We start from the raw sequence: 15,930 nt of genomic DNA, 5'->3' as shown, positions 1-15,930 counted from the left end.
AAATAAAAATATATGTAAGCTTCTATAATATTTTTAATTAAAAAGATAGTACAGTGTGTTGATACAGTGCTATGCGGGTGGCAGGCATTAAAGAAAAGGCAGAGAGCCGAGTTAAGCAATTCAGGTTGTGAATCAGATCTGCATTGAATGGCAAAAGTTCTGGGAAAAAAAACTTTTTGGAAGCATACTTATCCTAGGCCTATATAGGGATCCTTTTAAAATCAGAGTTCTTCCGAAGTCATGACACTTGGGTCTGGGTTGGAAATCATCCAAAGGATTTCAGCTCTGTGCTCAGGTATGATTCAATTTCTTTAAAAAATTTGAGCTTTTTGGAGGGACTGTGACCACTTCTGGAATGTGGTAAATTAAATCTTTTGTTATCTATAGACAGATATCGCAGGGGTTACAGCAGTGCAAGCCTCTCTTCGTTGCAGACCTTGTCACTGGATACTTTCCACTTGGGGCAGGAGAGTAAAGAACACGATGTGGAGACAGGTGCCTCCTGAGCGCTCGGCTCCAAGCACCCAGCTCCTGCTTTTGTTCCTGTTATCTCCCAGTCAGGAGCAGCTGTGTGAGAGAGACGAGGGCTTAGCCCTGCAAAAAACACCCACAGTTTTCACTGGCTTCAAGACAGCAAGTCCTGCCTTTGCCTACTCATTATTTGTATAAAGGAAAAGAAATAATTGCGAAGGAATAAACAACTAAAACATCCTCTCAACAGCAAAAGCAAAAACGAAAAAAAATCTGCCATGCAGAACTCCCTCGCTTAACTGAGCACAGGAATAGAGAGAATGTGCAGCAGCACCTAGAGCAGAGAAATACCTTGAAGTTGGCAGTTCACAGCGTGTACAGCAGACCACGGTGACAGCAGATGCTGCGCAAGTGAGGGAAAACTTCTGACGAGCCCCAGAGTTTCCCAAGTAAGAGTCCATCTATCATTAGCCTTCTTCTGGGTACCAGACAACATACCAAAGGGATTAACAGCTTAATCGTAGCTGATTCATATATGGGGATCTGCATTATTTATTTAACAATTAGGGTCTTCCTGTTACAGACAAGGGAAACTGAGGCACGGACCAGTGAAGTGACTTATTCAAAGGTTGTTTGTGGCAGAGCACAAAGTAGAAGGGGGGGGAGGGTTGTGTGCTCAAGTCCTCTTACACTGCTTTATTACTTCTGTGCTGGTTTAATAGAGGAGTTACAGTTTGTTACTTGCATATCCCTAACTCTTCTGGCTGTAATAATATATAGGTACAGTCTGTGGCTCGCATATCCCTGATCTTTCTGGCTGTAAAATGAGGTTATTTATACTACAGGTGAAAGCACTAGTAAGGCTGATTTGCACCCCCTCATTTCCCTGGAGCCTGTCATACTTGCAGGAAGTTATGTGGTGATGAAAGCTGATGCATCGGCCACTCCGCAAAGGCATCATCGTTTTGCAGGTTTGCTCCCCTGGTCCCAGGCAGTTTAACCGTGAAAACAGGGTACGGTACAGCAGGCCAGACCTGAGGCACTACTTCATCCAAGTCTGTTGTCGTTAATCTCCTTTTTCTGAATGGCGTGCAAGTGGCAGCCGTACACAAGGATAAACAGCCGTCACAGCAGAGATGCTTTGAACCGCTCTGTTCCTTTGGGAAAGAGATTTAAAATATAAAGCCGGATCTGGAAAGGATCAGTGATGGTGCACCGAGAGCCGCTTATCACCCCCACGGTTTCGGACCTTTCCATCGCTTTCCGCCCCGCTCACCCTGGGGCGGGCACCCCCCCCTTCCCCGTGCTCCCTGCGGCCGGGGGGACGGGAGGGGACAGGGGGGTGTGATGTCCCCTCACCCCCACCGCACATCTGCCGCGACCCCGCCACATCTGGCCGCCGCCTCCCCGTGCCCCGCCCCGCCGCGGGGCCGCATCTGCCGGCACATCTGGGCGGGCGCGGCCCCTCCCCGCGGGCACATCTGGCGGCCGCGGGGGGCGGCCCTCCGCCGGGGCGGGAGGAGCGGCGGGTCGGCGCAGCCCCGCCGCCGGCCGGGGCGGGCAGAGCCGGCGCGGCGCGGAGGGGAGAGGCGGCCCGATGGGGCGGCCGGCCGGCAGCCTGGCCCCGCTCCGGCTGCTGCTGCTCCTGGCGCTGGGGCACGCCTGGACCTACCGGGAGGAGCCACAGGACGGCGACAGGTGGGTGTCCCCCCGCCGCGGACCCCCGCGCTCCCGCTTCCGCGCGTTTGCCCCCCATCCACCACCTTCTTTTCCTTTTCTCTCCCTTTTTTTTCATGACCCCGCTCCCCGCCTTGCAGGGAGGTTTGCTCCGAGAACAAAATCGCCACCACCCGGTACCCCTGCCTGAAGCCCACGGGCGAGCTCACCACCTGCTTCAGGTGAGCGCCGCGGCCGCGGAAGGGAGGCGGGGAGGGGGGGGCGAGGAGCCGCGGGGCACACGCGTGGCCGCGGATCGGGGCTCGCTGCCCGCGGGGAAGGGGCCGCGCCGCCCGGAGGGGGAGTGCGGGGGACACACGCGTGACGGTGACAGGCGCGGGGGCCGCGGCAGTGGCATCTCTCTGCCTCCCCCCGGCTCCGCACTAACCCACCCCGGCATTTCTACCGCCCCACGCTCTGGGGAACGGGTGACTCGGTCGCGTCCCTCTCGCGTGCGGCATCTCCCGTGGCGAGTCCCGCTGTTGCCCCAGCGAAAGGTTTTCGTAACTCGCGGCAATTTTCACCTCAAAGGCATCGCCGGACAGGGTGCGTGCGGTTTTGGTTGCCGTGTCCTGGCTGTCAGTCACTGATACAGCGAGAGAGGCTTCCTCCGACGTGGATGTCTAGGAGTGCACTGGAGCTACAGCTGCATCAGTTGCAGGGCAATCAGTGAGGTTAGCTGGATTCATGGCACCCAAAAGACGTTTTACATTTAGGTAGATGAATCATACCCTCAGAACGAGTAACTTCTTCAGCAACCAGCTCTGAAATTAAGCCTCTCAAATTAAGTAAGATGAATCTAACCCTGAGTTTTCATTTTTCAGCTGTGTGTTTGAGAAACATCATCTGTTTTCAGAAGAATTTTAAAGCTGTTTTAATGATGACAAATGTCCAGAACACTTGACAGTAGACACGCTTTTCAAGTACGAGCACACATGTATCCCTTTACTGATATCCTCTGATTAGTCCCATCCCCACAGATGAGATGTTCCATCTACAAAAGCTGCTTCTTGTGAGAGGTTACTTAGTGGAGATGACTGTGCTCCGCCTGTGTGTGTATGTACGCATGTGCCAGGGAGCCACTTACGTATACCAAAAGTACGGTAAGGCACACTGATGCTTGTGAAAAGTGTTACCGAGATCATCCATTTCTTCCCAGGGCGTTTTCTGTTTGGCATAAATACCAGAGAGCTGCAGACGCACGGTGCAGCAGTGTTGTACCTCGCTCACGTGCTTGGGGCTGGTTTGTGCCCTCCGGCAGCCACAGCCACCTGGGAAGGTGTCACGCCGCTGCCCAGTTCTCCACAGCGTTAGCATCCTTACAGCCCCTGGGAAGGGCTCTGCGGGGATTGGAGACCACCCTTCCCTGCTTCCCTTATCTCCTCTCTCCTCTCCTTGTGAAGGTGAGGCAGAGCCCGCTTATAAGCAGCTCTGTAGCACACAGCAGCAGGCAGCACTTTTTTGGAGAGAGGCAGTGTGTAGGTTTTGCAGGGAATGAGAGTACTTGGGTTGAACCTGCAGCGTTTCTCTGGTTTGGGAGCAGAGCACTGGAGTGAACAAGGCTGTGCTGAATGGGGAGTTACTGAAGGAAAAAGCCGGAGTAGGAGCTGCATAAAGCAGTGCACTCATGACTGTCCTGCTAGTTACTGCGTGTCCCAAAATCTGTCTGAGCAAAGTGGGTCTGCTTTGTGTGTAATGGACGAGGACTTCACAGGGTCCACCGGCTGCTGCGGGCCACTGTGCAAAGAAAGCAGGACTCTGTCCGGCTGCCAGTTCCCACTTGTACTTTCTTTCATCCTTGCTGAGGTATTTCTGACCTTTGGGCTCTGGTTGTGCTGAGCCCTTCCTCCCTCCTCAGCTCTCCCCCTGCACAATCCCAAGCGGTATTCACCATCCCAAACCAGCACAGACTGTGAATGAGCGTTTCCAAATCGCTGCATTGCACTCTAGGTTGTTTTGGTTTATGTTTTCAAATCTTTTCTATATCTATGACTGCTAGGGCTGCCTTGCTTTAAAAAAGGAAAAAAATCGATTTACATGTAATCATGTGATTTCCAGGTCTAATCTTTAGGGTCGGGTGAGGAGGGCTCCATCCCCCACCCTGCGAGCTCTCTTTCGTGATGTCCATATGAACAAAAGCAGGGCAGCATCTCCGAAACGGAGGCACGGGGCTCAGCAGAGCAGCTCTGCAGGGAGGACATACCTGTGCCGCGGTGCGCTGCTGGTCCTGCCCCTCGGAGGTGTGCCATGCTCTGGAGCGGACCAGCAGCATCACCCACCCGTGATGGTGAACCTTAGGGGAAGAGCAGCGTCTCCGTTGCTCCTGGTCACAAGGTGTGCTTCCAGCAGGCACGTGGCATTAACCTTGGCAGAATGTGTTTTAATTTAAGATTCATTAATATTTTGAGGTTGAGGCTGTTAACAAGATGACAGGAAACTTGCAAGTGTTGACTAATCCTGTAGTGCCTCGAGGTGGGGTTTGTTTTGTAGGACATTCAGGTGCTTTGGGATTCAGTTTTTACATCTGGAATGACAGCGAATGTTTAAAAAACTTCAGCTGGACAGAAACTCAGCTGTGGCTTTAGGGAAGTTTCACTCCAGGTTTCTGAGAAACTTGATTTTGGTGTTTTATTCTTATAATATTTTATTCTTATTAATATTTATTCTTACAAAATTTCATTTTTTATCTTCCTAGACAGTTTTTTCACAGTATTTCATAAAGACAATAGTTATGAGTAATGTAGTAATTTATATACATTGTTAGAGGTAGTTTAAAAGGATAGTTAATGTCAGCTACTATTTACTATTAGCATACACACCTAATTTCTTTTCTAGGTCAAAGTACCTTTTGTGTAGAAATTAAATAAACTGACACAAAATTTATCTCATGTCATAACACGTCAGGCATAAGGCAACATGCACCACTTCTAATGATCTGCTGTGCAATTAGTTAAATAGAAATACATTTCAAGTCAGATGTCAAAATTCCTGAGCAAAATTAGTTTTCTGAAGCATAAATTCTTGACTGAAAGAAATTTAATCCTTTTATTCCTCCTGCTGGATTTTTTCATGAAAATCAGCATGTTTGCAGAGCACTTCAGTGCAGAGCACTTCATCTTTTCATCACAAAAAATATTTCTTGAAAAATTTTTTTTAACCAGATTTACTCATGAATACAGATGAGCCAAATGGAGGGCCAAGCCAAAAGTGGGGCCAAGCACTGAGAATATATTGGCATTTTTCCCTGTGGTCATAGCAACCTTGTACATAATTAGATGTATTTTTCCTTTTTGAATGTGTGCAGTCTGGCCCTTGGCTTAGTTTGATTTGTATTTTTTTAGATGTTCTCTTTATTTATTTTTGTAAGAGTAGAGAGAACAGATGCAAAAACCAGTGGGAGCTTGTACAATATCTTTTCAGTGCAAATCTCATTTAAACTCTTGTATGTAACTGCACAAAGTACCCTGTACTAATGGCCCCATCATGTAGGTACAGAAAGTAAGTTCTGCAGATTTGTTGATAATGTAATAGTCCAGTAAGGCTTTGAATTCCTACTGTATGCAAAAAAATTCATCAGATTTGATGAAATTTGGGCAGCATGAGAATATGAGGCCCCAATCACGTGTTACTGTCTTCTCCAGCTATTTGAATGTGATGTTAACCTGTTTGACTCTCAGATAGACTTTTAAACAATTGGTGGCATGTTAAATTTCATGAATGTTGCTGCAGTTTTCTTCAGTGCTTCTACGTGTTATCACTTGCATGACAATTCAGTTTGTGCATCTTAGCAGCAGTCCTTTTCATTACAGTCCTTCATTCATTTTCATTTTAAACGGTGCTACTGTATATTGTTTCTGTGGTCCAGAAGGAAAAGCAGCATCTGGAATGGGCATCTCCTTGCCTCATCCTGATCGTGTAGGTGTGTTCCTGTAAGGGGATGGTAGTCGTTACGTCACTTCCAAGTTCAGGAGGCTCAACATCTAATCTGGTACAATTTATTAATTGGAGTTGCTTCCTTTTTAAAAAACAGCAAAACTTGATAACCTAATAAACTGTTGTATATTAGGAGAGCTCAATACTATATTCAGTTAGAGTTCAGAGAGTGTAGTGAAAATGATTCAGAAAGACAATATATAGACTTAACAGAAACATTTGCTAGTGGGAAGCTGTTTGCCCATCACCAGTTATAGGAAGATTCAAGCATGAAACAGATGGGAAAATGAGAATATTTGGATCCCCTGACTGTGCAAATCTCTTTGTCTACTAGATGCTTAACTATTGTTGCAAATTGACTTGAAAGAAGTAGTTTTGCTCCTTTTCAGAAATTTTTGCTAAAAATAAAGGACCAAACTAAGGAAACCAGCATGCGCGGACCAGGCAGATGAATATTTGAACCTGGATCTGCGTAGCCTCGAAGAACACTTTAGCCGTTGCCTTCATGGGCAAAAGGAAGGGGTTTTTTTTCTTTTATTCAGCTGAAACTATTAGTCTAATTCCCACTCAACTTGCAAATAAAATTGACTAAATTAGTTGATGAAACTGGGTTTTTTTAAACAAATAAACTATTCACCTAGTGAGAGAAATTATCCATCTTGTTCTGATGTCACGGTGACCACTCCCTACTTCCTGCATTTTTTTCTGAAAAAGAAGTGTGCAAGTTCCTCAAGGAACATGTTATACCCTAATTCTGTGTGTGTAGCGATGGAGGCTGCTCCTGCTCCTTCCTTCTGCAGGACCAGCAGGGAGTTTAGGAGGTTTACAATAGTCCAATAGCTTGGCAGAACAGGCCTAGCTAATGATAGTAAAATCTTTGTAAAGATGAGGCAAATCTTTGCATGTTATATCTGCAAATAAGCCCCATGTTGCAGGACTTAAATCTTGGCCTAGAACTTAATCAGTAACTTTTTTTGTCGCGTTTCACAAGCAAAAGGTCTTTTTAATAGGATGAACACATTTCAGTGTAGGTTGTCAGCTTCTTCATCTGATAATTAGCAGCTACAAGTATTTTACAGAGGCCCTCCCTACATTTCAGGTTTTAAATTTTGCTGTGAAAGGTTGCCCTACACTTCATAACAAAAAGACAATTCAAATGTATTGCAGAAGAGAATCTGTGTATACTTACACTGTACTTAATTCTGATGCTAACCAGAGATCGCATGACTCAAAAAGCATTTCTTTTTACTCTCTTGAATGCTGATATTGCTGGTGGAGCCTACTATTTTTATAGACTGTATCATTTTGCACATTCTTAAAAGATAAAAGTAATTGCAAGTAAGTTGGATTGTAGCTGTTTCACAAAGAGCAGCACTTTCACTAATATGCCCTTGGGGACCATATGCAATTCCTGGTTCCCAGATACTCGACGAGCATGTTGCAGAGCTTGCCAAGAGGGAAAAAATTGCTGTATACAATTTTGAAGCTTTCAGCTGGAGTAAGCAAGGATGACGTTTTGTCATCTTATCTTCTGACTTTTCTTTTTAGACATTTCTTTTTTATTGTTGCCATTATGTTTCTTCTCTGAAGTTTTGCTGACCATTTCTGTTTTAACAGAATTGAAAGAGCCCCAACTGATATATTATAATATAACAGTAAAACAGAGAAATTTATCTGATTAGAGCAAAGTACTGCTTAATCTCCAGTTATCTTGCAAGTGAATGCACTCCATGGTGGAATTTTGCTGAAAATTTAAGAGAGGATATGATTTCTAATTTTGTTTTGGTTTTAGAAAACTAAACATACACAGCAGCTGTAATTCCACATCTGCCAAAAGAGTTTCTTTACGTTTCAATAAACTAACAATTCTTCTTTTGTACGTAGTTCAGTGGTGAAGTGCCACAAGCTGCTAACTCGGGGCATCGCTCAGGGTAGCACCAGCGTCTGAAACATGCCCATGTAGACTGTGAGTACTACTGAAAAGAGATGCAGCAGTGCTACTTGGTGATCGGATTGAAAATGAGGAGTGCCAGAACTTATTAATTTATTCATCCTATGAAGAAGCCTGTGAATATGCATATAGTATTGGGCCTTTTGAACACCATATCAAACCATCATCATGAAAACGATGTGTTCAGCAGCTCTGCGACATGGCACATCCATGGAAGGAGTGCTGCTCTCTCAGTGTTCCCCTAGTTAAAAAGTTTTTGTTGTCTGTTTTATATATACATTTAAAAATTTTCCTGGAAATTGTCATCACAGGTAGACTTTCATACATATAAATAAATAAAATTTTCAGTACGCTACTTTTTTACAAAACAGTGTATGCTACAATGATACTAAGATATTTTTCCCAGCTTTCCTAGAATTTTTTCCTCACTATTGCTTTGAAAGTAGCACTTTTAAGCGTCATGGTTCTGACTACAGTCCGTTCTTAGTTTGATTCGATTTCCTTTGCTATGATTGCCAAGAGAACAGATTGCTTGCAGTTACTGAGACACATTGTGAATATCTGCCTGTTAAGAGTAACAGCAATGCCACACGCGTGTCTGAAGGTTTCCATACCGCGTTTGGGTGGCCATGACTTTCTGGGTCACTTTGCTGTCTCAGGTGCTCAGGCTAAGGATCTTGATTCTTACTGAATTTCGGCGAGGTTAGGGACACTTGCGATCTCAGCAGATGTGGATGCTACTGGCTGGAGCAAAGCCTCCTGCAGCAAAACGTGGTGCTGCTGTGGGTTTACTGTGCAGTATCTCCTCTGTACAGCCAGTTCACTCCAAAATGAACCAATATAACTAATGATCTTTCAGAACATTGCATTATTACTGTGAGTGGTGCACTGAGGTAGGACGTGCTACAGTTGAGGTCTGGAAAATGGTTGTTCATGTAGTCCAGAAGTTTTTGATGTTCACATCAAAGCAGTTTGGAGCATTTTAAAACTGGCAAGCCAAGAGCTTTATGATAAGTGCCCTCCTTGATGGTTTGAATGATAATGAAATCCAGGTGCATTGCACTATGGTTTTCATCTAGAGAATATAGGGTTAAATATGAACTGACTTTCCCGGTCATGTTGTCTAGCTCAGAGACTCCAGACAAACAAAATAGTAGCCCCAGGGCCTCCCATGGCTGATATGAAATATGTAATAAAAATAGGCCACCAAAGGGAATATGACTTTTGTAATTATCCTAAGTATTGTATGTGCTCCCTAAGGTCAGGCTGCTTTGTCCTTAAAAAAGTGATTGCAGTCTCTCTTGCTAACAGCAGGACGTTATTAATACTTGTATTACTGCTCCCATTGTGATAGAGACCCATTGAGCTGGGTTGTTCTGTACTGACTGCAGTCAAAATAGGCAAGACAGAAAGGCAGGAATGGAAGGATAAAGATAAGGAGCAGCAAGGAGGAGAAAGGAAAAAAAAAACCAACCAGGGACATGGAGCAGGCAGAAAAAAAAATTAATATAGACATGAAAAGAGAAAAATTCCATCTCGCTGGTGGTTTGTGTGGCAGATACGTGTGTGATAGAAGGCAGGTAATCACTCCCTGAAGAAGTATAATTTAAGCGCTTCCAGGCTTCTATTTAAGTAAAACCCAGGAAAAGAAAACATCAGCCAAAACCAAACAAAAACACACACACACGCACCCCGGGGAGGATGCCTGTTCTCCCAACGAGACTTGGAGCTAACCTACAGGAGCTGATGCATCTTCCCTTGACAGCCTCTCCCCATCCTTCCTTCCTCAGTTTGGAAAACCTCTCTCCCCTTCTGTAAAGTGCGGGTCTGTGTGGGGGCAGCAGGAACACCTTACAGGCAGATATTTAAATTGCCCAGTCAGTCTTTGCTCAGTTCAGATTGCCTTCACTCATTGTCATAGCACAGAATTGTTGGAAAGTAGTTGAACATGAAATAGTTAAACTATGCTTGGAAAAATAGATCAGGCTTACTAGACATCCCAGATAAAATGGGATTGCCCATATTCTGCTGTGGAAGTCATTGCCCAGTACAAAGAGCATGTGAGTGACAGGCTTTCTGAGACTTCTGCTGTGCTTGCCTGTTTTTCTGTCAATGCATGTTTGGGAGAGCACGTACTGCGTGTATGCCACAGGGTCACACAAAGCAGGTATGTGCGAGATACCCGGTGTGGCCCATACCGCTGATTTACAGATGTGCAGAGTACCTGGGATAGGTCACATTTCAGATTGCGCTCACTCCTGTGCGATGCTGGTCATTTGGGGCACGTGTGATTTTGGGTCTCATTGAGATTGTGCTGAATTCTCACAACCTTGAGTTTAATCTTTTGGTTTTGTTTCCACTGCAGTGCCCTGAGTCCTGAGATGACTTTTCTCTCGATGTGTGAGTCATTGCTGAGTGTTCAATATCAGTATCACTTCAGCTGGAGTTGTTGGGGATGGCAGAGGGCTTGCTTTGTGCTAAGTCAGTGACAGGGAGAAGATCTGCGCTGGAGACCTTCGCTTGTGTTGCTGATGTCTCCTACAGACCCATACGGGTCACTCCAGGGTTCCTCTCTTTAAAATTCATGCTTACTAAGAGGCTGAGACTTGTGCCTACCATCCAAATAAGCAGAGCTGACTTTAATTTACAGTAAAAAAACTTCCCCAAATTCTGCTCAGAATTTTTTTCTCTCTGTTGTCCATCTTCTGTTTGCTCAGTTTCAGTTTTCAAACTAATGGTGGCTTCTACTGTAAACCAACAGTAGCAAATGTCACTCCACTGCTGTACTTCTCCATTTTCTTCTATGTTGTTCCAGTTGTAAGCAGAAACAATGGAGAGCAGAATCCACACAGTGCTGACTTGGTTGCTTCTTGGCCTAGGAAAAGAAAGCAATTTGTTTGCATCTCCTTGAGGGTAGCTCTGTTTAACTGTCGAAGAGAAAACCAATTTCAGTTGCAGACAGTAATCTCGGAGCTTAGTTGTGTTTGGAAAATCCTTCTCGCTTAAAGAGTGTTTTCCATCACGTGTTGATTTCGTTGTTGATCCCAGTTCAAAAAATGAAGTACGAGACCATAAAGCATTTAGCATACATCCAGCTATTGAGAACATGTACTTCTGTTTTTTTTGTTAAACTTAAGTTCTAACCACATCCATTTGAACTGATGATCAGCTGGAATTCAGAACATACAGTGATTATATTCACTGTGTTAATATTAGCAGCCATTCGGTAGTAAATGCACATCAAACAGAATTTTTCTCCTTCCTTTTCAAATGGGCTAAAGCGGTGTGTATGCAATGTTTTAAGTGGGAAAGAGAGGCAAAATCAAAGCTATAATCTGAGTTTTTAAGTGGATTGTTCTTGGACAATGAATAGACTTATTATAAGTCAAAGGCAAGTTACACTAAAGAGAGAATTTGGAGAAATATAGGACAATATTCATCTGGGCTAACAAGTGTATGACGAACAATAGTCTTTCTATAGAGAAATTAATGGTGCATAGCTTCGGATGTAAAACAGCAGTATTCACGTTGCCTTCCTAGTCTCATTTACCCTCCCTCAAGGGGGAAGGTTGACCACCTAATTCTCCGTAACAAGACACGTAAGTCCAAGGAGTTAGATGGTACAGTCTGCAAAATGAATGAAGAAATACATGAAGTATTATCGTAATACCTTATGAGTAATGGATAAATGCTGACAATTTAGAAATTTGTGAAAACACACCAAAAAAAGTATGCTCAGAATTCTTTGTGTAAGAGAGAGCAAATAACTTTATTGGATGCATTATTTCATTGTAAATAACTTCCTGCCCAGAGCTCCAATGTCTCAGTGGAATGTTACTATCTCTATGATCACATTAAACACATTTAATATAAGTTGTAAATCTGACATCTTGCCTATTCAACAAGATGTTATTATCATACTCAATTTTCGTTTATTATCATAGCTACACCAAAAAAGCAGTGTCGTTTCCCTAAACACTGGTCTCTGGAATTCTGACAAAACCCCTCGGTTTAGAGATTATTGCCTTTGAGAGTTGAAATGAGTTATAATTCAAACAAAAATAGCCAAGGGAAAAATTATTTAATCTTTATAATAGCATCTGTGGGAAGAGAAAAAACGGGTGAAAATGGGGTTGAGGGTCTTTGGTAGATCTTAATGGTTGAGAAGCGGAGAGTGAGAGAGAGACTTGAGGGACCAGGGGTCACTAGAGCTACTGTTTGGTAAATGAATGATTCTCCTGGGGATAAGGGCTTTTAACTGCAGCCTCCTCAGGCAGGAGCAAGGAGCAGACAGGCATGCTGGCAGTCTGGGCTGATCTCTGCCCGCTGCTTGGAAATCAGTAGCGTGATGAACCCAGCCGTGGTTGGGCTGTTGGTCTGCACGATGGCCCAGACAGTCTACGGGCAAGCTTTGCCTCAGACTGTGGCTCTTGTGGTGCCTCAGGTGTTGGCTTCTTAATATATTACATAATATGCTGCTTATATGGAAAATAGTATATTTGCTTAGGCAGATGTGGAAAGGTTGTTTTGATGTATATTTGGGTTTAAAAGGCTCATTAGGGTTTTTTTTGTTTGTTTTGTTTTTCCTGAAGAAAGTGTATGTCTGCTCCACTGGACTACCTACTCCCTGGAGGCTACAAATGCATATCCAGAGAGCAGCTGGTGAAACTGCTTTAAATTTCAAAGTTGAGAGATGCGGAGCCTATAGCAAATGGGTCGTTGTTTTCTTTTTTTGAATTTTCATGGAAAAATTCTCATTTCAAGCTTTTCTGATTTTAAAATGAAGAAACACAAAATGGAATGTGATTAAAAATGGAGAATGTGGGATACATTTTTTTTCTACCTTGTCCTGCTTGCCTTCTAGCTTGTCTAATAGCAAAAGAGAAGATATTAAAAATGTTACTTCTGAGCGTGTCTCCCCGCCTACTCTTGCCCCTCAGTTCCCCACATTTCTCTCTTCCAGACAAAACCCAGTAAATTAGGGATGAGAGAGGGAAATGGGACAACCTGACACTTCCCAGTTTCCAGACCTTTCTGTTAAGAGTCTGCTTTAGGAGTCCAGGCACAGTCTGTTCTCTCTGTATATGGTCAATGGAGAGAAAGGGAAAGAGTTATCCTTCAGGCCAAGTTAAAACGTCCTATTTCCTCTCACTTCTAAAACTTCTTAAAGAGAAATGAAAATTTCACTGTGATATAACCTCAGTGAAGAACTTTACCCACAGAAGTTTTATAAAGACAGACCTGCATTCCTGGCATCTCCTCTGGGTTCAAAGTAGATTCAGAGCGCATTCAAACCTTCTTCTTGACTCTGATCTTAAATTAGGTCCTTTTCCTGCAGAAATGTCTCTGTGTGGCACGGGAGCTCAAGAAAACTACTTGGCATCCGTGAATGTGTTTGCAGGACTGGTCCCTTCTTGATTATTCTTAGAAGCTCACCTATGTTAAAGGATAGCTCTTTTGGTCCCCTGCATGGGCACTAAAGATGCTGTATGAAAAGATTTGCAAGAGGATTGCATTTCCATAGCTCTGCTGACTTCCCTGGACCTATAACGAAGTGCATCAGTTTGGGAATTCTGCTTCATAATTCTTCTTAGCATTCCATGAAAACAGGACACAAAAAGTTGTTAAAGCAGATTGAATGCATCTTACCAACGGAGCGAGTTCGCTGCTTGACTTTCCAAGCTGAGTTTATTGGCCAGAGTGTTGTTTGTGCTGTTTGTTGTCCTCACACTGACCCATATTTGAGTTGCATTTTTATTGAGCGTGCCTGGAAGGGTCCTTGACAGTGCCCCTCCAGATTTACATCAGTGGGAGCACTGCAGTCCTGGGAGGCAATGTTGTTTAACCTTAGGATGGACTTGCCAGGAGTTGAGCTGTAGTTCTAGATCCTGGGCTAAATTTCTGTGCTCCTCAAGGAGCCGTATCATGCCAAATTCTGTCTTCAGTTACCCACTAAGGTTTACTAGAGGGTGTCAGTATTAGCTACTTCTCCAGCTATAAAATGGAGGAAAAAGCCTAATTTCTGCCTGACAGAAAAAAGAACTTGATAGCTTACGCTGAAGATGTAGTGTTCCTGTTACAGCAAAGAAGGTCGCCATAAATCGAATCTTCAAGTAACTTGCTGGACTTTGTTTACTTATGGTGATTTGCTGTTATTCCAGTTCAACAAAAAGCTACTGTTTGAGATAAGAAGAAAAAATGCTCCTTTTTAAGTATATTTTTTCATATCCACCGAGAGACAAATTAGATTTTTGTGATGTTTTCTTATGTTGCAAAAATATCCAGGGTATTTCCACAGTGGGAGTAAGCTAATGGTACATCACTGGAACATCTCCAGTGAAAATAGCTGTGGCAGAGTGAAAAGAGCAGCAGAAAACAAGTAGTCGGGAGCAAGAATGGCTAATGTACACATATATTTATTTACACATCTTTGTTTGCTATAGGGACTGCTGGATATTTTTAAGTACCAGGAAAAAGAGACTTCAAACATTTTCATTGACCTTACAGCCATTACAGTTATAAGTTGTTCCAATGAAAAGAAAATTGTTCCAAGAAATTTTCCTTAAGGACTTGACAAAGATTTAATGCAGGACAAATATATCTTCAGGATGGAAATAGAGAGGCAACTTTCCTGTGTTCAGATTCCTCTTAATTGTGTATCAGGGCTGAAGACCCTGGCTGTATTCCATATTGTCGAATTTGTTGCTTTGCTCTGCAGGGCTTCTCTTTTGGAAGAAAGAACCAAACAAATATAGCAATCTTTTTGTTAAATGCCATCTTGACCTTGCTTCTTGGAAATATAATGGCCCAGAGGATGAAAAATTACGGCAAGTGTTTATTACTGAAATACAGTCTCAGTTGTGAGAAGATGAACTGTTTCAAAAGATTCAATATCCTGCCTGCTACAATGGGATGCACGTGGGAAAAAGCTGCAAAGCAGCGTCAGAGAACTGGAAAAGTCTGTGTAAGGTCTTGCTCTTGAGGCACGTGATTGGTATTTGTGTGAAATGCTTGAGAACACAAGTTTCAGAAGTGGTCCTAATCAAATGCCACCATCCCTGATTGCCCAATTAGCTAAACAGGGCTGCTGTAGGGAAGACCTGGACCATGAATCCTTACGTCGTCCCAAGCTGCCCGGTGATAATGGCAGAGAGAAGCAGAGGCCTCCAAAATTTGTGTTTGGAAGTCAAGTGTCAAATGGCTGTTCTGCAGCTGGATATAAATTTCTGAATGAAAAGCTACTTTACTCCTTTTATTTTTGGGGGAAAACTGTAGTTCCTAAGCCCTTTTACATAGCATGAAAAAAGTCTGTTTATGAGGAAGGCTTCCTTGGAGGAGCAGATTCTTGATAAATACAGCAGTAGACGCTAGCTTCTCTTAGAAACAGTTTTTATTTTAAAAATGGCTAAACTGCAGAATTTAAATAATTTCAAGTTTTTCGTTGTTACTGGAGACAAAATGAAGTTGTTTGTCTGTGAAGATACTTTTCCATCTTTTACCCCATAGCAGGAAGACATTCCCCATTCGGAAGACTCCCTGACACCTTTCATGATATCTTTATGAAGTTTAACTCTTTGCTTCTTGGAGAGAATAATTTTTTTTGGCACCCCTTTTGACTGAAGCATGAGTTTTACAAGTAAATGCAAGATTTTTTTTATTATTTGGTAGCAGCTGTAAAAATAACAAGACACGTAGAACATGGCAGCTTATTTGCCTGCTTTACTCAGACTAAATGCACTATTTTTAAAAGACTTTGAGAGGCACAGACACCTACTGCTTTTAGTTTGCGTTATTTATAGTAAGCCTTTATTACTTCTGTTTACAAAATCTTTTTTTTTTTTTTTAATTCCTTCTTAAAA

General features: G+C 43.3%; 1 protein-coding gene across 2 annotated transcripts in view; it reads left to right on the top strand.

Annotated features, from left to right (window-relative positions):
• Window positions 1–2,047: 2,047 nt before the first annotated feature.
• CCBE1 (collagen and calcium binding EGF domains 1) overlaps window positions 2,048–15,930 on the top strand; it is a 105,858-nt gene continuing 91,975 nt past the window's right edge. For both annotated transcript variants that reach the window (XM_075526707.1, XM_075526708.1), the window contains exons 1-2: window positions 2,048–2,169; window positions 2,289–2,369. In XM_075526707.1, coding sequence (XP_075382822.1) covers window positions 2,069–2,169; window positions 2,289–2,369 — 182 coding nt within the window. In that variant the 5' untranslated portion in view covers window positions 2,048–2,068. The remainder of the gene's footprint in view (window positions 2,170–2,288; window positions 2,370–15,930) is intronic.

The sequence above is a fragment of the Mycteria americana genome, chromosome Z, assembly GCF_035582795.1.
Source record: "Mycteria americana isolate JAX WOST 10 ecotype Jacksonville Zoo and Gardens chromosome Z, USCA_MyAme_1.0, whole genome shotgun sequence".
Lineage (NCBI taxonomy): Eukaryota > Metazoa > Chordata > Aves > Ciconiiformes > Ciconiidae > Mycteria > Mycteria americana.
This window is presented reverse-complemented; position numbering and strand designations above follow the sequence as displayed.